This window comes from Odocoileus virginianus, chromosome 9, assembly GCF_023699985.2.
Source record: "Odocoileus virginianus isolate 20LAN1187 ecotype Illinois chromosome 9, Ovbor_1.2, whole genome shotgun sequence".
Classification (NCBI taxonomy): domain Eukaryota; kingdom Metazoa; phylum Chordata; class Mammalia; order Artiodactyla; family Cervidae; genus Odocoileus; species Odocoileus virginianus.
Genome location: NC_069682.1, coordinates 54,489,975 through 54,508,852, shown reverse-complemented (window position 1 = coordinate 54,508,852; position 18,878 = coordinate 54,489,975). Strand labels below are relative to the sequence as shown.

General features: G+C 58.4%; 1 protein-coding gene across 2 annotated transcripts; it reads left to right on the top strand.

Moving 5' to 3' along the window:
- The first annotated feature begins 3,182 nt into the window (after positions 1–3,182).
- On the top strand, positions 3,183–18,878 carry RBM38 (RNA binding motif protein 38). 2 transcript variants are annotated; one of them, XM_020905205.2, is made up of 4 exons: positions 3,183–3,616; positions 4,373–4,496; positions 4,978–5,032; positions 17,184–17,308. In XM_020905205.2, exons 1-4 carry the CDS (start codon positions 3,380–3,382, stop codon positions 17,185–17,187), a joined length of 420 nt encoding a protein of 139 aa, XP_020760864.1. In that variant the 5' UTR covers positions 3,183–3,379; the 3' UTR covers positions 17,188–17,308. The 2 variants fall into 2 exon arrangements, with proteins under 2 accessions (XP_020760864.1, XP_020760863.1); XM_020905204.2 differs by lacking the exon at positions 17,184–17,308 and adding an exon at positions 17,315–18,878 and having other exon boundaries at positions 3,184–3,616.

Below are 18,878 nucleotides of genomic sequence, written 5' to 3'. Positions count from 1 at the left end.
GAAAACGTTGGGCACGGGTCCTGCGCACTCTGCCTTTCTAACCCCTTGTTCCCGCCCAGGGCGGCCGCCCACCCGGGTCTGAACCCTCCAGATCCCGCGGCGTCAGCACGTGCTCAGCAGCCGCCGGCCGCCCAGGGCGCAGCCTCACTCTCTGCGGCGCCCCTCCCCGCGCGGCCGCTCAGTCCGGAGGGGCGCGGAGTGGGCGGGGCGGGACCGGCCCGGGCGGTGCTGGGACTTGTAGGCCTAGCCGCCTGCGCCCTGCCCCCGCCCATAGAGGCCCAATCACGGAAGGGGAAACTGAGGCCGGGTGAAGGTATCCAACGTGCCCAAGATCACGCGGCTGCAAGATGGCCGCCTTCCCTGGCCCAACAACTGTAGATGACACTTCAGCAAAGTTTTCCAAGGGCGCGCTGAGGGTCCCTTTTCTGGTCGAGAGCTCTCCTCGGCTCTTTCCTTCCACCATGCATTCGTTCACTCAACAAACCTTTCCTCGGGGGACTTCTGCTTGCCAGACCGTACAGCTTGAGGAAAACATCCAAGGCCCCACCTCGCAGGAGAGAGAGAGAACTTAAACCCGCGAATAGGGGACCAGGGTTTGGAGAGGTGAAAAGTGCAATAAATGGATAAGAGCAGGCTAAAGGGCAAGTGGTGTGACACAGCCCCGAGGCAGGAGCGGGCCTGGGGAGCTGGGAGAAATACCGAGGACAAGACGAGAAATCAGGGGAGCCAGAAAAGTGTGTCCCCAGGGGACTCTGTGAAGACTCGTGGCTCCATTCCCAGCGTCAGGGGGCTGAAGCGGGCGTCTTGGGGGAGGCAAGGATCAGAACAGTGGTTGCCTAGGGGAGAGTGGGATTAAGGAGTCGGGGTCTTCAGGCACAGCTGGTCTGGGCCTGGGGGTCAAATGTGGCCTAAAAGAATGTACTGGATAATCGCAAAGACTAGTAAACACCTCGCCTGCCTTCCTGTGCCCCTCAACCCCACTGTGAGCACTGTCAACTTAAAAAAAGGTGCACAACTAGAAGCTGAGGATTGTATTTTATTCAGTGGGCTTTATGCAGACTCAAACTCTGGAAGCAGTCTCTAGGATAGCCCAGAGGGAGTGCTCCTAAGCGTGAGAGAGTGTTCCTAAGCACTCTCTCCTAAAGGAGGGGGCAGGATACAGGGAGTTTTTGTAACAAAAACCCAAAAGTCGAACATCAAAGGATCCTTGTGAATTAAAGAAAAACCAGACAAGTTAATGAATTTAGTGCTTTTGTATGCATGCAAAGATGCAAGAGTCTGGGCTCATGTAAATCACTCCTTTGATGTGTACCTTAACCGTCTAGGATCAGTATCCTGTCCCCGCCCCAACCTGAATCCCCTCAGGGTGTAGTCAGGTGGCCACAGTGGCTGATGGCTTAATGTCCACTGCACAGGACATCCCAATGCTGGTGCCTGGACATGTGGAGGGGTTGAGACCCTCAGGGCCTGGCTCTGCATAGCCGTGTGACCCACTGGTGGGGGATGCTGGTGCCGGGGCCTTGTGTTCAGTGCTCTGGTCAGATAGGAAGTTCCTAGTAACTTTGAACAAGCGGCCTTGACAATTCTGCAGCAGGTCTTGCTCCAGAGTCCCAGGGGTGGGCCTGTCCCTATGTTTGGAGAAGGGACAAAGGGAATAGCACTGCCCATTCTGTTTGCTCTGCCCCAGAGGTTGCCGACAGAGATGGAGGAATCCCGAACACCGGGATGGGCTTTTAATGAGGCCAGAATTACTTCCCCTGCCCAATCACCTTATCAGAGGGGCTTCCGGGACCACTCTGGCCACTCCTGGCTGGCAGTGCCCTGATTTATTTCCTAATGGGTAATATATTGTATAATTAAAAAGCAGAGACATTACTTTCCGGACAAAGGCCCGTCTAGTGAAAGCTATGGTTTTTCCAGTAGTTACGTAGGGATGGGAGAGATTTGGATTATAAAGAAAGCTGAGTGCCAAAGAATTGATGCTTTTGAACTGTGGTGTTGGAGAAGACTCTTGAGAGTCCCTTGGGCTGCAAGGAGATCAAACCAGTCAAGCCTAAAGGAAATCAGTCCTTAATATTCCTTGGGAGGACTGATGCTGAAGTTCACACTCCAATACTTTGGCCACCTGATGCAAAGAACTGACTCATTGGAAAAGATTGATGCTGGGAAAGAGCAAAGGCAGGAGGAAAAAGGGAAGACAGAGGATGAGATGGTTGGAAGGCATCACTGACTCAATGGATATGAGTTTGAGCAACCTCTGGAAGTTGGTGATGGACAGGGAAGCCTGGCATGCTGCAGTTGATGGGGTTGCAAAGAGTCGGACAAAACTGAGCAACTGAACTGAACCCGTTTAATTATCTGTCTTGTTCACAGTGGCTTGGTGGGGCTAGAGTGTGTTCTGTGTATTTCTGCATCCCCCGCACCCTAATAAATAGTCCTTGAATGAATTATATTCGTCTGTATAGACCACACACCCACACACTCTAAAATTCCTCGAACTAATTATATTCATGTATATAGTCCACACACACACACACACACGCACACACACACACACTCGACAAACGGGGCTTCACAGGTGGTTCTAGTGGTAAAGAACCTGCCTGCCAGTGCAGAAGACCTAAGAGATGAGGGTTCAGTCTGTGGATTGGAAAGATCTCCTGGAACAGGGCATGGCAACCCACTCCAGTATTCTTGTCTAGAGAATTCCAAGGACAGGGGAACCTGGCAGGCTATAGTCCGTGGCGGTCACAAAGAGTGGGACACTACTGAAGCTACTTAGCACCTGTGCGTAAAGACAAAAATCATTTCACCTTCAATATGTTGTTGCACTGGAGGTAGCACTGGGAGAAACGCGGTCTCACTAAACATGATCTGAATCGTGTACATCTGATTCGCTAGACTGTGCTCTCCACGAGGAGAGGGGCCCAGAACCCAGCGAGCACTAAACAGGTGCCCTAGAAAACCGGAATGTGCCCCCTCCGCAAGCCCGCGCTCTGCTCCAAGTACTTCCCCACCTCACGTGGGGCGCGGTGGGGCGGGGCCTGGACTACGCTTCCCGGCGCTCCTCGCGCGCCCGGGACGGGGCGGGGCTGAGGATGGGGGCGGGGCTGGTTTTATAGGGCGGGGCCTAGATGGGCCGGGGGCGGGGCCGACTACAAAGCCCGGGGGCCGGCGTTGAGGCGCAGAGTGCCCGCAACGCCGGCAGGAGCGCAGCGCAGCGCAGCGCAGCGAGGCGAGGCGCGCACGGCGGGAGCGGCCGGCGCGTGGAAGGGCCTGGCGGCTAAACCGGCGCCCCCGCTGCCGCGCTCGCCCCGCCACCGCCCCCAATGAGCGCAGCCCCACGCGGCCCGAGTCCGTAGGCGGCGGGGCGCCCCCCATGCTGCTGCAGCCCGCGCCGTGCGCCCCGAGCGCGGGCTTCTCGCGGCCCCCGGCCGCCCCCGGCGCCATGCACGGCTCGCAGAAGGACACCACGTTCACCAAGATTTTCGTGGGCGGCCTGCCCTACCATACTACCGACGCCTCGCTCAGGAAGTACTTCGAGGGCTTCGGGGACATCGAGGAGGCCGTGGTCATCACCGACCGCCAGACGGGCAAGTCTCGCGGATACGGCTTCGTAAGTGGCCCCGCGGCCGGGCGCTCCCGCCCCGCACTTATCGCGGCCAGGGCGCTGAGTTAAGCGGCGGGCGCACGCCAGCCCCGGGCGCCTCCCGCCGGCTCGGCACCTGCTGACCCTTCTCGGGCTGCAGCCGGTCCTGCCCCCGTCTCCCTGCCCCCACGCCACGCCGGCTTTAAAAGGGAGAGCCGCTCTGTTCAATTAGGACTCTTCTAAGTTTGTGGAGAGGTTTTGGGGACAGCCGGCTACTTTTCGGCACTTCCTGGAGCAACAAGCGAGCGAGGAACAGGGCTTCACCCTGGGGCACTTAGGAGCCTTTGAGCAACCCGTGTTTTATTTTCTAGCAACTCCCACAGACATCCCAAACAACCTAAGTCAGAGTTGGCTTGAAGACACTTAACTCCTTTTCTAACTAGGGTGTCCCCAAACCCCTCCCGTGAGGAAATTGGTGGTCCCCACGCGCCGGGTAGGCCACGCCAGGACCCCTCTTTCCCTTCGGATTTGCTGTAGTCCCCGGGGATTGTTTTTGCCCTTCAAGGCCGCGTTTCTTAGCACTTGAACTCGGAGGGAGGAGCTGGGGTCCAGGGGCAGCTTTGGGGTGAGGTGGCCTAGGCTGGACGGGGGCTGGGCAGATGCCTTGGGTAGCGGGCACCTGGGGTCAGGGGAGGTGAATGCCGGGGGTGCCTGGGCTCTAGAGCCCACTCTCTGCTTCCCCCACCTTCCGGGGAAGCCCCTGATGCCTCTGTGCGCCTCCAGGTGACCATGGCCGACCGTGCAGCCGCTGAGAGGGCTTGCAAAGACCCTAACCCCAACATCGATGGTCGCAAGGCAAACGTGAACTTGGCCTATCTGGGTGCCAAGCCGCGCAGCCTCCAGACGGGTGAGAGTCGTGCTTTCCTTCCCTGTGCTTCAGGTTGCTATATTCAGCCTCGCTCTCTGTGGGGTGGAAGAGTCCCCCCCCCCCCCCCCCCCCCCACTGCCCTGCTCCAGGAGTAACAGTCGGCTGTCATGTGCTCCAAGAGAGCCATCACAGGGCAGTCATCCCCCAGCTCAGAAGTCAAACCCCTTCCTCCGGCGGCATGTGCCAGTGGGACACGGCGAGGAGGGCAGGTCACCCGCTTGTCAGCTGTCCTCACCGGAGGGAGGAAGTGGGTCCCAGAGCTGGAGGTCGGGAGAACGCAAGCCCAGTGGCTGCTGCCCCTCAGCTCCGTGGGCCCCCTTTGGCTGGGAGTTCTGGGGTTCAGGTGGAGATGGCCAGAAGGGGAGAGGAAGCTGTTTGCCCCTTTGGACTAGAGGTGGAGGGCTGTGGGAGTCTTCCCTGGGTGAGGCTGGGCCCCTCCCTAACTGGTCTCTCATTTTAGGCTTTGCCATCGGCGTGCAGCAGGTGCCCCCCACTTTGATCCAGCGGACTTATGGGTGAGTGGACGTGGCCGGCTGGGGCCGGGGGGCGCACAGCCCTTGGAGACTAGGCCAGGGGGCCGTGGGCTTCCTGGGTCTGCCCGTGCAGGTGGCCCTCAGTCTGAGGGAGCCTCTTATCCCAGGACTGCTGACCCTCTGGCATTGGTGGTGCTGTCTGCAGCTCCCTTTCTCTGTCTGAGACCTGTCACTTGCTCCAATCTTTCAGAAGTGTGATTGTGTTGTGGGAGTGGGAGGGGTTCAGCTGGGAGAAGGGAGAGAAGGCAGATTGCATTTCTCTGCCTCCAGCAAAGGCCACACTGAAGAGAGATGGGGAACATGGGCCTGAATTCAGGTCCTAGCTTCCCCTGATTGGTTGTGTGCCTCGGTTTCCTCACCTGTAAAATGGGATAGTGATAGCACCTCTGAGTTCTGTGGGCGGAGGCCAGGCAGGTAGCTGAGCATGCTGGAAGTGTTTGCCGACCAGGAACCGGACCAGGCTCTTCTGAGGGCGCCTCTCTGACCTGCTCCGGTGCCCAACAGATGGCGGCAGCAGGTCACTGCCAACCGGTCCGGTGTTTGTGAAGCTGCAGCAGGTGAGCTGGAATCAGGGCCAGATGTCTCCGCCCGAGTGGGCTCAGCCTGTGGGCCTTTTGTCTAACATGCTTTGGAGTAGAGTGTCCCACCCTCCTCCACCCGAAAAGGGCCTTCTTCTTCTTTTTTTTTTTAAAGCATCTAATAAGGCCTGGTAGCTGCTTGGGAAAGGACACAAACTTTAGGTGCACAAAGGAGCCTGCCGTACTGGCTGACTTCTCAGCCCCATGACTGATGTCGGCTCTATGCCCTGGTGTGGGGAATGTGCTGATTACGATGAGGGGTTTGTGTTGGGGGACCATTTATAGAAAGGGCAGCCCCTTTTAGGATGGTAGAACTTCTTAAGCTTATCAGAGATCAGATTCCAGGCCCTGTGTTCTGTGTTGAAAGTTGCAAAAGTGTGTGTGTCTGTCTGCCCCAGAGACTTATTTGATTGCTCCCCTGGCTCACTGGGGTGGTGTGGACCAGGCTTTGGAGCAAGTTGGGAGCTGGGCTCGGGGGGACTGAGCAGGTTGGCCATGATTCGGGGCTCCTTGCCCTGACAGGCAGTTTCTGTGGCTGTCCTGTGCCCCCGCCCCCTTGTGGGTCAGAGACTGTGTGTGGGCCTGGTGCCTGTGTGTCCTGGGAGGAAGCCTGGAGGGCAGCCGGGAGTAGGGGGCTCTGGTTTTCTTCCCACCCTAGGATCTGCTTCATCTGTGTCTGTAGGCGTCTTGGAAGGTGTTTGGGGACACCCCCATCTTCCTGCTGTCACCCAGGTTCTTCCTGTTTGGGTTCAGGCCACACGGGGAGGGCGTTTCTCACTTTTCACAGTCCTGGTTCTGTTCCCTGGGGCAGGGGCTGGGACAGGGGCTAGCACTGAGATCCGGGTGTGAGCCTTGAGCACACGCAGCTCTCTGCTTAAAATGCCTCCGTGGCTTTCCGCTTGGGCCTGGGCTCTGTTCTGACCCATCACAGCTGCTTTTGGGACTGAGTCTCAGAGTCCTGATACTTGAGACTCTGGAGCCTGCGGACCTGGGTTCAGATCCTGGCTTTGTCACTTTACCAGTGGGATCCTCCTTGCTAAGTGATGTCTTCCTGAGCCTTCCGTTTCCTCATCTGGAAAATGGGAATAATAACGACACAAGGCAATGCTGGCTTATGGGGCTAGGTGCTCCACACCCTCGTGGCACTTCTCTGAGGTTGGAATGGACATCATCCCTCCCTCATAGGTGAGGAAACGGGCAGAGAGAGGTTAAAAACAGTTAACGACCCATCCAGGGTGGCTGAAGTGAGGGGACTTGAACCTCCACGAGCTGGCTCTGGGCCTCTGCTCTCAGCCCCTGCTCTCTGGGGTGGGAGGTGGGAAGGGTGCCCAGACGGCTTCCCTCACAGTCCTCAGAGTGCCGCCCACAGGAGGGTGGTCAGGGGTCACTCAGATCTTACTGCCACATGCTTCTGAGCGCCGGCGATAGTGTTTTGTAACTGAATCTGCTGGCCGGCCATTTAAGACCAATGACGATGCAGAGGCTCTATTTGTTGGTTGCCAAGGGGTGGAAGGACAGTCGACAAACAGGCACAAGCTTGGGGTTGGAGGGACGGTCCAGCTCTGCGTTTTCCAGCGGCTGGTGGATGGTCGCCTCCCACCAGGCTGCTCTGAGACCCATGGGCAGGAGGGGCCTCGGCCAGGCTTTCGGGGTCAGCTGTCTCCTCCCAGCGCCCGCCTGCCTGGCTGGAGACTTGGGCTGTCAGCGTCCCTTTTGTCTTTACAAACAATCGGGCCCAGGAGCCCGGTCGGGCCTGACTCAGCGGTCAGTTGTGTCAGCTCCAGGCTGGCAGGGAGGCCCGGGCAGCCCAGAGTTTGCGAACCCGTTAACCCCTCTCCTGCCCGGCGGAACTTTCCCCAGTCTTTCCGGCCCCGCTCCTGTGCCCGGGGCAGCTCCAAAGACCCCAGACCCCCAACTCCCAGGCTCAGCTACTGCGGAATCCTCGCCTGGCCAGGTCATAAACATCAGTGTGGGAAGATCTGCCAAAGGACTTTGACATTCTGTTTTCTGCTTGGGTTCCTCCTCCCCGGTTTATCTTTTCTTCAAGAACAGGGTCTTTCCGGATCTATCTCGAGTGGGACATTTCCGTCACATTCACTCCGTGGGGCTGAGGCTTGGGTCTGGAGAAGACTTCTTTGGGAGGTGGCAAGTGGCCAGTCTCAGGGGGAAACAACTACAGCCAGAGACCACCCAGCTGAGCGGCCCACCGGGTAGGACAGTCAGGAGCCTACAGGCACGGGTCCAGGCAGAGTGTCGGATCTGGCTTGGAAGGGGCTTCTTGGCCGGTGTCAGGGCTGTTTGACAGCCAGCTGTCTGTCCAGGCTGGGCCTGAGGGCCATAGGAGCTGAGGTGTGTCCTGGGCCCGACTGCGCTGGGAGCCTCTCCTTGGGGTATTTTTGAAGGGTTACCTGTTTCTCTAGGCTCACCTCCCTCCACCCTAACTTCTTAAGGGGGCCTCACTGTGGCTCCACACCTGTCCACCACGAGCCCCACTCAGTGCCGGGAGCAGGCCAAGCCCTCAGGCCCAGATGACAGGACAGGGTCCTGTGTCCGTTGGGTGTCAGGCAGGCTTCGTGTCGGAGCGAGGCCCCGGGGGCCTAACTGAGCTCGGGGTCAGGCCCACCCCCTTCTCCCCATCTGCAGGGTGGGGACCGTGTCAGCGCCACCTCACCGGGCTGAGTAGGGATGGACCCGTGCCTGGTGCAGAACTGTGCAGTGAGGGCCGGGCCCACGGGAAGACCGGTGCAGTGATTCATCTCACAGTGGCTCGGCCACAGTCTGTTGTCCCCTCCACCTGTGCAGATGCTGGGTGCGGGGAAACTCGCCAGAGCTGACTGTGCGTGGCACAGGCACTAAAGCCTGAGTCGGGGGCTCCAGCACCCTCCCTCCTTCCCCGAGGCCCCAGCACCGCTGTCTGGCTAGCTCTTGGACAAGGCAGAGCCAGAACCCCCAGAACTGACCAGGGCCCAGGGTCTCCTCCCTCGGCACCTTCACACTACATTTGGCTGAAGGTTTCCGGGCCCCTGCTCCGTCTCTGTGATGGTCCCCAATGCCCAGGTCGAGACCCGCTGCCCTTGTTGTCATCAAGTCGTGGTTATCTGCCCAGCCAGGGGGTCTGAGTGGAGTGTCTGGGTCCCCAGGGTCGGGGGGGGCCATAGCATGACAGGAAGATGTCTGTTTCTCAAAAGCGTGTAGCACGCAGGACTGGGCAGAAGGGAATGAGCTGTTCCCAGAATGCTTTGTTCCTCGAGTATTTATTGAACACCTGCTGGATACTTTGAAAGACGTGGTTGGTTCTCCGTCTCGCTTTCTGGCAGGGATGCCAGACCATTCGAAATCCATCTGCACATGTGATGGGTGCAGCTGGACAGAGCAGCTGGCTGGCAAGAGGCCTCGTGGGGGCAGGACAGTCCTCTGTCGTGATGTAAGGGTAGGAAGGATGATCTGCGAGTATGGCAGTCACAGACTTGCACCCTAGGACACCTCCAGATGGTGAAATCAGAGCAAGGCCTGGAGCCAGCTAAGAGCAGCATGCCTGCTATGGACTCTTGGGCTTGGTGGCATGTTGTGTTATGAGACGTCACCACTGGGGACACTGAGGGGGCCTCCGGTACTGTACCTGGAGAGCCTTGTTATGTCATGATATGACATAAATAAAGCCAGGGGTAGTTGCGGTGCCTAGAATAAGGGCCAGCACCTGGGCGGAGGGTTAGGGGGGTGGGGGCCAGCACCTTGGAGGTGTGGCAGGAAGTGAGGTCAGAGTGGAGGCTTTGCGGGGGGCAGGGGGCGGGCAGAGAGGAAGCCAGTACCCTCCCTGTGTGGCATCACATGGCTTGTTTTTACTTTCAGGGTGTCTGGGGTGGTCCTGCCCCTCCCCACCCCGTTGCTTCCTGTTTAGCTCTCACTGGAGCGAGGCGTGGGCCGGCGCGTGGCCCTCCCCGCGGGCACCCGTGCACACCTGTTGTTTGTCGCCGTCTGCTGTAACAGACACCGGCCTCCGGGTGGTTCTTGGGTTCTCATCCAAGGGCAAGCTCCCCGCCAGCCGCGCTGGCCCTGGCAGGAGGGACCCTGTGCTGAGGGCTGCAGGGCCTCGTCCGGAAGTCTCGGGCCAAGGGGAGAAGCCTGACCATGCTCAGGCTGACGCGGGCATCCTGGCCCCATCGGTGGGGAGGAGTGGCGGGGGGCGCTCCCAGGCGGGCAGGCCCTTCACGCTGCAGCGGGAGGAGGCTGTGTGGGGAGGCTGGGAGCCCCATGACTTGCCTGGGGGCCTCCTTGTTCTTGTGATGACCTTTTCTCGTCGAGTCTCTGTTTCCCTGGCTGCTGCGTGGATGTGATGAGCACTCTGCAGAGTGCTGGGGGGCGCCGGGATCATTCTCCTGACCCCTCGCACGTCAGGGGTGGGGAGGAAGCCCTGCTCATTCATTCAGTTTGTTCAAAGGACTTTTGCCAGTTTGTGGCAGGTTGGGATGAAGGGAACCCTGGTCCTGCTTGTGATTACAGAACTTTCTTTGGCAGAGGTGGTGACAGGTGCTCCTGGGGGAAGGGAGCGGCTGACGGGAGGCTGGTATGACCCGTGGGAGGAAGTGGGAGATTGAGGGGAGTCACAGACCCAGCAGGGTGGCCTCAGCTCACATAGGGCCTTAGTGGTCCAGTGGGGGCATTTGGGTTTTACTCTGAGTCATGTGGGGCTACCGTGGGCCCTGAGCATGTGAGGGCCGAGTCACTTGCATCTTTAGAGCGTCTCCGGCTGCTGGGTGGGCCTGAACCACTGGGGGCATGGTGAGCCCCTGGACCAGTACAGGGTTATGGAGTTGTGGGATTCTGTGGACATTTAAAGAACGTGAGAAAGAAGGGAGTCCAGGAGGATTCCAGGACATTGGGCCTGAGCTCACGGCAGTTCGATGGGCCTTGGCAGTGAGGGGAGGCTGCAGTCTAGGGGGAAGAGCCAGCGTTTGGGCTTGGACAGGTTCTGGTGGAGAGGCCAAGCCAGGGCCTGTCACTGCCCCACGGGAGACGCATCGCACCTGCTCTGATCCACTGGCCCCAGAGAGCCTGGAGGCCCCCATCTGGGAAGTCCTGGGGGGCCCCCTCCCTGGCCTGAGAATCATGAGTTGTACCCCAGCAGCTGCCGACTTCTCCAGCCCATCAGGCCAAACCTCCAGGGAACAGAAAAAGTGAAATGGGCTCATTTGCCTTTTTTATTTTTATTTTCGAGGGTGACCGTGCGTTCACAGAGTGAGCGCCTGGGACGGCAACCCATCCCTTTGCGCTGTGAGTTTCGCTCTGAGTGTGTGGGGTGTGAGGTCGTCTGTCTCCTGGCGCCAGCTCCCTCGGCTGCCCCCCTCCACCCCCGACTGCCCAGGAGTCCCCAGACCCTGCTGATCAGACCCCTAGACTTCTGCCACCAGGGGTCCAGGGGAGGCTGTGTCGCGCTCTGTGTCACCCTTGGTTTACAACAGGGAAACAGGCCCGAGAGGGCCGAGGGGCTGGGGCAGCCGTGGCCAAGATCCAGACTTGGGGTTCTCAGTCCTACACCCCGGTCTCCATCGGCCCGAGACAGCTGGGTCACTCCTGGCTGGGAGCTGCTCACTCTGGGCGCACAGGTCCAGGCAGAGATCTCTGCCATCACCCTTTCAGCAGGGGCTCCTCAGCCTGAGCATGTGCCCCTCCAGGATGGTCTGGCCTTTTGAACCTGGACGACTGTAGCCCCCTCCACTTCCCACAGTCTGGGGTTTTGTGGGTTTGTTTAGCCCAGGTCCTGGCCTGGGCATTGGGTCACCTGATTTTTAGGTTCTGACCCACTAACTGTCCTGCTTGCTGATTTGCTTTTCCCTCCGGGTCTCTGGTCTACCCTCCATGGGGCTGGGCTGGGAGGGCCTTCTGTCTGTCCTGGCTGGGTGGGATGTTCTTGCCCTCCCTCAGGCTCGAGGAGGAGGGGTCATTGGTGCTGCTGAGGTTCCTGGGGGCACAGACAGGGGCCAGTCCAAGCCCCCAGGACAGCCCTGAGGCTGACAGGTGCAGGGTGAGACTTGAACGGAGGCTGTGGTTCTTGCCTCCCCAGGGTTCATGGTGTGAGTTGCCGAGCAGAGCTGTGCTGGCCCTAGAGGCCGTTCCAGGTCAGGCTGCTGCTTCTGCTGCCTTCCGAGGGCCGAGACTCCCAGCCCAGAAAGCAGCAGGGCCCTGGAGGAAGCCCCTTTTCCACCCAGTGCCAGCCAGGCCCTTGGCTCTCAGCTGGTGCTGGCTAGGTGCTGGGGACCAAGCGGTCCAGGCCATGTCCCTGCCCTCGGGAAGACAGATGGATGACAAAGTGGTTTGAGGCTGTAGGAAGGAAGTATGGCCAGCGGTGGGCAGGAGGTGAGGGGGTGGTGGTCAGGGAAGGCCTCTGTGGAGGTGACTGAGCTGTGGGAAGGAGCCTGCCAGCCGCGGGAACAGCAGGTGCAAAGGCCCTTTGCACAGAGAAGCATGTCCAGTCTGGGGACAGAACATGCCAAGCCTGTGCCCTTTTCAGAAGCCTATAGATGGAGTACGTGGAGGCCGGCAGCACCTGACCTTTCTGGGGAGTAGGTGGGGCACCAAGGAACCCGCTGGGCACCCTGTGTCCTAGTGCCAGGTGTCTGAGACGCCCCCCTTTCATAGTGTGTAGGCCTGGGGAGGGACCCAGGGGGCTGTGCTCAGACGGGGCCAGCTGCTGGTTTGGCTGGGTTTTCCTTCTCACTGGAGATTCTGGTGGGTGCATATGTGTGTGTGTGTGTGTTCATTCCTGCGTGTTTGTGTTCACGTGCCAGCTCAGCTCCTTGGTTCCCACCTGGCCTCCTTCCCAGCCCTCGGTGTGGGTGTCTGGTTGGAGCAGTGGTAAGGACTCCTTGTATTGACCTTTTGCCTTGTAGTTGACAGCAGGTCTTGACCTCAGCATGATGCCAGAGGATTCTTTGTGGGGGGACTGTCCTGTGCACTGTGGAATGTTAGCAGCGTCCCCAGCCTCCACCGCTGGCTGCCAATGCCACTCCCTACCCGCCAGGTGACAAACAGGAATGTCATATTGATGCTGAGTGACCCCTGGGGTGAAGTCACTGTGGCTGAGAAATGCTGGTCGGGTGGAGGGTCTCTGCTCTCAAGCCCTGAGGTCAGCTTCTGCCAGACCCGTTTTACAGATGGGAAAACTGAGGCTCGTGGAAGCTCTGTAACTTGAATGCAGATCTGAGGGGCCCAGCCCCTGTTTGGGGGGAGCTTCACAGCTTCCTCCCCCTTGGCTTGGCAGGGCTTGCGCAGCAGCAGAGCCCTGCTCTTGTCTTCTGGCTGTGTGACTGCCAGTCCCTTGGCCTCTTGGAGCCTAAGTTTTCCTGAGAAATGGGGCAACATCAGCACCTATTTTCTGGCTGTGGAATGCTTTGTATATTATCTTTGGCTTTTCAGAGTGAAGGGTGGGACAGGGTGCTTGAGGGACACAGATGAACAGATGCAGATTTAAAATGTCCCCACAGGCCAGGAAACGGGAACCCCTTTCCTCCCAACCTGAAGCTTACTCGCCCACCATGTCTGAGCATGCTGCAGCTCCATGCTCCCCACGATGCTGAGTGTCGGAAACCTGGTGAACATGCCGGCTTTCCTGGCCGGCAGCCTTGCGGCAGGCATGGCCAGAATCCTGCCATTTCAGCGCCCTGGGAACATCTGCGCCGACAGCTTGTGCCTGGTCTGGGCGGTACTTCTGCAGTGCAGTGTGTACCTGCGTCCCCGGGGGCCTGTTGGATGCAGGTTCCCAGACCCCATCAGAGTTGGCTGTCCGCTCTCTGAAGCAGGGGTGTCCCTGCCTGTGTTGGGAGAAGTTCTGGGCTCAAAACTTCCAGAGCCTCACCCTCAGGAATGTGCTGGAATGTCCGGAGCACTGCTCCGAGACCTGCTCAGTCTTGTCTCCATTGGCTTCTGTTTAGGGAGGGGTCTGGACAGCTGGGGCCCCTCTTTTTTAATTTAATAATTAGACTGAAAATACAAGTGCTCCATGAAGGTGAAAAGAAAGTGTCTGTCACATAGTGGGTACCCAAGAAATATACGCAGGTTGATCAGGTATTAGTTTCTTGTTTTTTTTTTCTGCCTGTTTTTTTAAATATATGATAGCTTTTGAAATTATCACAATCTTGTGAAATAGATGGCACTGTTTCCATTGTTACCAATTGATTAAATTATCAAATTGTTAAGTTATTAAACTGAGACTCAAAAGGCAACTCATGTGCTTCATATGACATACACTTTTAAATAAGGGACGTGTTTGCTGTGGATTCTCAAGTCCTCATATACTTCTGTGTAAACACTTAGGTCATTTCCTGTAGGCAGACTAGATATCAAGAAATGGAACTGTTGGTGCGCCCCCTCTTCTGTCTTGGTGTCAGCACCAAATGCCCAGCCCCTTCCCTATCCAGGGGCCTGGACAAGGTGCCAGGTAGAGCCTCCACCCACTCATGTGAGGTCCAGGCAGGGAGATGGATCAGGAGCTCAGGCTCCGAGCAGCTGCCTCCTCCGAGAAGCATCCCCTGACCACTCCCGACTCTGGTTCGCGGGTTGGCATATTTGCGTGTCTCTCCTCCTCCTGGATTCCGACCTCTGAGAGGCCAGGGGCCATGTAATCTTCTCGCTGCTGTGAAGCTGTGCTGTGCTGTCCTTGCCCAGAGCACACCTACAGACAGGAGAAGCCTGGGGAGGCGGAGGTGGAATTCGAACCCAGGCCCTACTCCGTTCAGGGCTCTTGTTCCCACCAGAGAGGCAGGAGGGGGTGGACGGCAGAAGCCCCTAATAAGGGAGAGAGAGCTTGGCCTGGGGCCAGTGTGCAGGTTCCTACAGGAAGCTGTCTGGCCTCCTGGCAAGCAGCAGTGGGTCGCCATGGCAACCGTAGGGGTGCTGCCACCTAGGAGGGCACATAGCAGGGATGGGGGCCCTCAGTGTGAGAACCTCCTGGCTGGGGGCAACTGGGGCTCCTCTGGGACTGGCCAGGTGTGCCCAGGCTCTTACCCCTAGGGAGGTGTTTGCTGCTGGGCCCACAGGGCCGTGGTACCCATCCCCACCTCAGCTCTGCCCTCACTGGGTGTTCACCCCTGGCTCAGGATTGCTTCTTACGTGTGTGTGCCTTTATTGTGGTAAGGTGTGAGGGAGTGCTCCGTCACTCAGTCCTGTCCAACTCTGCAACCCTGTGGACTGTAGCCCACCGGACTCCTCTGTCCATGGGATTCTCCAGGCAAGAATACTAGAGTGGGTTGTCATATCCTCCTCAGGGGAAATCTTCTTGACCCAGGAATTGAACCCACGTCTCCGGTGTCTCCTGCATTGGCAGACAGGTTCTCTCCTGCCGAGTCACAAGCGAAGCCCTGTGGTAAATGTACGCATAACCTAAAATCTGCCGTTGCAGGGCATTAAGCATTTTCACAGAGTTGTGTGTTCATCACCACCATCTGATTCAGAACTTCTGCATCACCCAGGAGGAGACCCCAGAGCACTGCCTCCCCTCTTCTGCTTGCCCCTGCATTATGACCACTCTCTCTCTGGACTAGCTTCTTTGTAGGTTTCCATGAGTGGAATTGTGCAGTCCGGAGCCTTTCCCTTCTGGCTTCTTTCACCCAGTGTCATGTCGTCAAGGTTCATCCTTGAGGATGAACACAGTGGTGGTATGTGTCAGCATGTTACTCCTTTTTATGGCGGAATAACATTCCTTGGCATGCACACACCGCAGTCTAGAAACCCATTCGGACGGGAGCTTGGGTTGCTTCTCCTTTGTGGCTGGTGCAAATAGTGCTTCTTATCTCTTAACTGTGCCCATGAGTCCGTTCGCCTCATGGAGATACTCAGACCCACAAGCACCAACTGCCCGCCCCCCTGCCCCCTCCATAGCCCCCTTCCCAGCCTTTTCTTTGCATTCAAAACATCGGGCCTCATAAAGTTGCTGTCAGTCAACTTTTTGGACCTGTAGAAATGGCAGTTTCATACGATTCCACCTCACCCATCCTTAGCACTGGTATAAACACACATCTGATTTTTTTAGTGAACATTATCACCGTTCAGTATAAATATAACAGTTTTGCATAAACAGCACGTCTGTTCTGTGACCTGGTTTTCTCTCCTGGCCGCGTGGAGAGGGAGTGGCTTGAGGTTGAGCTTGGACTTTGTCCCACTGCCCTGTGGGTTGGTCTGGGGGACCTCGGGCGCTGCTTTGTCCCGATGGATGACACTGGTGTTCCTCTGCTTTTTCCGTGTTCCCAAGGGGGCGGCCAGGATCCACTGAGCCCCGTCTTTGTTCAGGAGTAAGGGCTCCCGGATGCTGAGGGGCCCGGCAGGGGAGGGAACCTGGCTGCCACGGCCCCGCTTGATGTCCACTTGCGGTCCTCCAGCTGCCCCACCTGCGGGATTCCCAGGAGGGAACGTCTTGCCTTTTGCTTTCCAAGCAGCTTCTCTTCAAGTGGAAGGGCGGCAGGACGGGGTTCCTGGGCCTGTGTTACAGGTGTGGAGGCCCCATCCTGTGTACCTCGAGCAGGTCTGAGAGGAGGACGAGGAGCTGATGCCCCCCTCTGGTGGCTCTGCGCCCACCCCTGTTGTGGGCAGTGCTGCAGATTGGCTGTGGGGCTCGGCGCTGGCTGGCAGAGCAGGCACCCGCCGATAGCGCCTTCCTGAGCCTCACTTTCCCCTTTGGCCGTGTGTGGCATCACCCCTGTGGTGGAGGACTGGGTGTGTGGCACGCATAGCACCCACAGTGGGCAGCCTGCCAGGTGCGATGAGTGCCAGGTGCAAGTCACAGCTCTCAGACTGATGCCCAGGGGCCACATCCCGTTCCCTCCACTCTGGTACTATGGGCAGGGTGCCTCCGAGCCCAGTGTTTCTGTTGTAAACTGGGATAATTATGAGAGCCACCCTAGGGCAAGGTTCACCAGTTAGTCTTAGGTGAGACGTGGCCACTGGGCTGCTGAGCCCTGTCCCTGAGGCTTGGCCGTCATCTCTGCTTTTAGTCCCACCATCTGGTTATAGTTCGATTCATCATTGTCTTTGTTCCCTCAGCAAGTGAGCCAGTGCTGGGGGCCAAGGTCTATGTTGTCAGTCCATAGGTGGCTGACGTTTTAGTGGGGGGAGACAGCTGTGGAAAATAAGTAAGTCGTGTGGGTGTCACTTGGGGGCATGGCAAGATTCTGGAAGATGAATAGGGAAGTGGGGGTGGGGACAGGGCTGGCTTCGTGGACCTGGAGCCTGGCTGATCACATGGGGACTTGTGCTCAGAAGGGCCTGTGCTGGGTTTGATGCTCTGGTGCTGAAATTGCTAATCATTTTTAAACTCCCCCCGGCCCCCAGGTCATGTTGTTGCCCCTGTCAGGAGTGGATGGTATTTGGGGTGTAGGGTGGTTTGGGTGGGGGTTCCTGAAGGGGTTCGCTGAGGAGATATTTTGAGTGTAGACTTGAAGAGGGGAGCTGGGAGCCCTGTGGATAGCTGGGGAGAGTGCTGGGTCACTGTGCAGTTGTAGGCATGGCCAGTGCCACAGCCCTGCGGTGGGAGCAGCCTTATTGCTCAGACTGCACCCATTTTACAGGTGAGGAAGTGGAGACACAGGAGGGTGAGACAGCGTCGCCCAGCGGTCCCAGCTCATCCACTCCACCCTGGAGCCAGCTGTGTTTCCCTGCTCTGTCCCCTGACCCTGACCCTCTCTGCTTGGCCCTGCAGGCTGACCCCCCACTACATCTACCCACAAGCCATCGTCCAGCCCAGCGTGGTGATCCCGGCCGCCCCGGTCCCACCGCTGTCCTCGCCTTACATCGAGTACACGCCGGCCAGCCCGGCCTACGCCCAGTACCCGCCGGCCGCCTATGACCAGTACCCGTACGCCGCCTCGCCCGCCACAGCCGCCAGCTTCGTGGGCTACAGCTACCCGGCCGCCGTGCCCCAGGCCCTCTCAGCTGCGGCCCCCGCGGGCACCACCTTCCTGCAGTACCAGCCTCCGCAGCTGCAGCCTGACCGGATGCAGTGAGGCTGTCCCTGCCTGCGACCACAGCCCCATCACTGCGGGCTGGGGGGTGCCGGCCGAGTCCAGGGGTGCACACCCACCCCTGGACCTCGGGGGGCCCCGCGGGACCCCGCCGGCACCCTGGATGGCCCAGAGACTACTGATCTTTACACCTGGGACATCATGTCTTGAGAGAGGACTTGAATGACCGAAAGCTAATCGAAGAGCAGCCTGAATGTCGCACATGCACCGTCCCCACCCTCCCACTCCTTAGAGTCCGCAGGCGGTCCCTCCAGCACCCAGCGGGGTCTTCTGGACCCTCCATAAACCCCGACCGCCCTCTGGGTCCCATTCAGAGAGGCCTTATTACTCCAGGGAAGCCCAGGATCAGGCGAAGTGCACTGACTGTTGTCACTCCATCTGCATGACTGTGAACCGCAGGTAGGGGGCTCTCCCACCCCCAGAATTCCCATTATCTAAATGTTCGCCTGGGGGCACCCCCCCACCCCCCAGGGCTCCCAGGTGCAGCAGGGCGCCCCTGTGACCTGCGACTGGGGCAGCCAGCCACGGTCCGTTCGTTCCATCAAGGCACTGCGGCTCTTTTTCTTATCGTTGTTTTGCTACTAAGATGATTTCAGAGTTTCAGTCTATTTTTTCAATGGAGACTCCAATCGCCAAGAATCCAAAACCTGTTTTTTTGACTTTGAGACTCACTTTGGTCGATGGCTCGTCCGCCTGAAGAGATGGTGGTGGTGTTCTTCTGATAAGTGTCTGCCAGCCCGAGCTCCTCAGAGGGTGGGTATCTTGACAGTGAGTTTTCTTAAGCTTTGCCCGCTCCCCGAGGCCGTGAAGGGGGTGCTGGCTGAGGGGCTGGACCACCGCGTCCCGGCCGGCTGGCAGGATAGAGGCTCAGAGCACAGGGTGGTCCCCACCCCTGTAGTGTCGCCTGCTGTATGCAACCTGCGGGTTTGAGCTGAGACACGTCTGGCTGCCTTGGGAGCTCGGGGAGAGGAGGCGGCGGTTCACCCACACCACGATGGGGCCCCGCCCTGGAGGAGCAGGGGAGAGTTGAGGGGCGGGCGGGCCGGAAGGTTGGGGGCACTGGGGTGCTCCTTCAGACCTACCTCAGGGACGCGGGAGGCCTCGGGGCTAACGTACGTGGGCTTCGCTGCACGCCTGGTGCAGAGTCAAAGCCCAGAAAGTAAAGGTAGCTAATATTATAATAATATTTTTATTAGAATGTTCTGATTATAAAAAATAAAACTTGTTTTCTTTAAAGAAAAA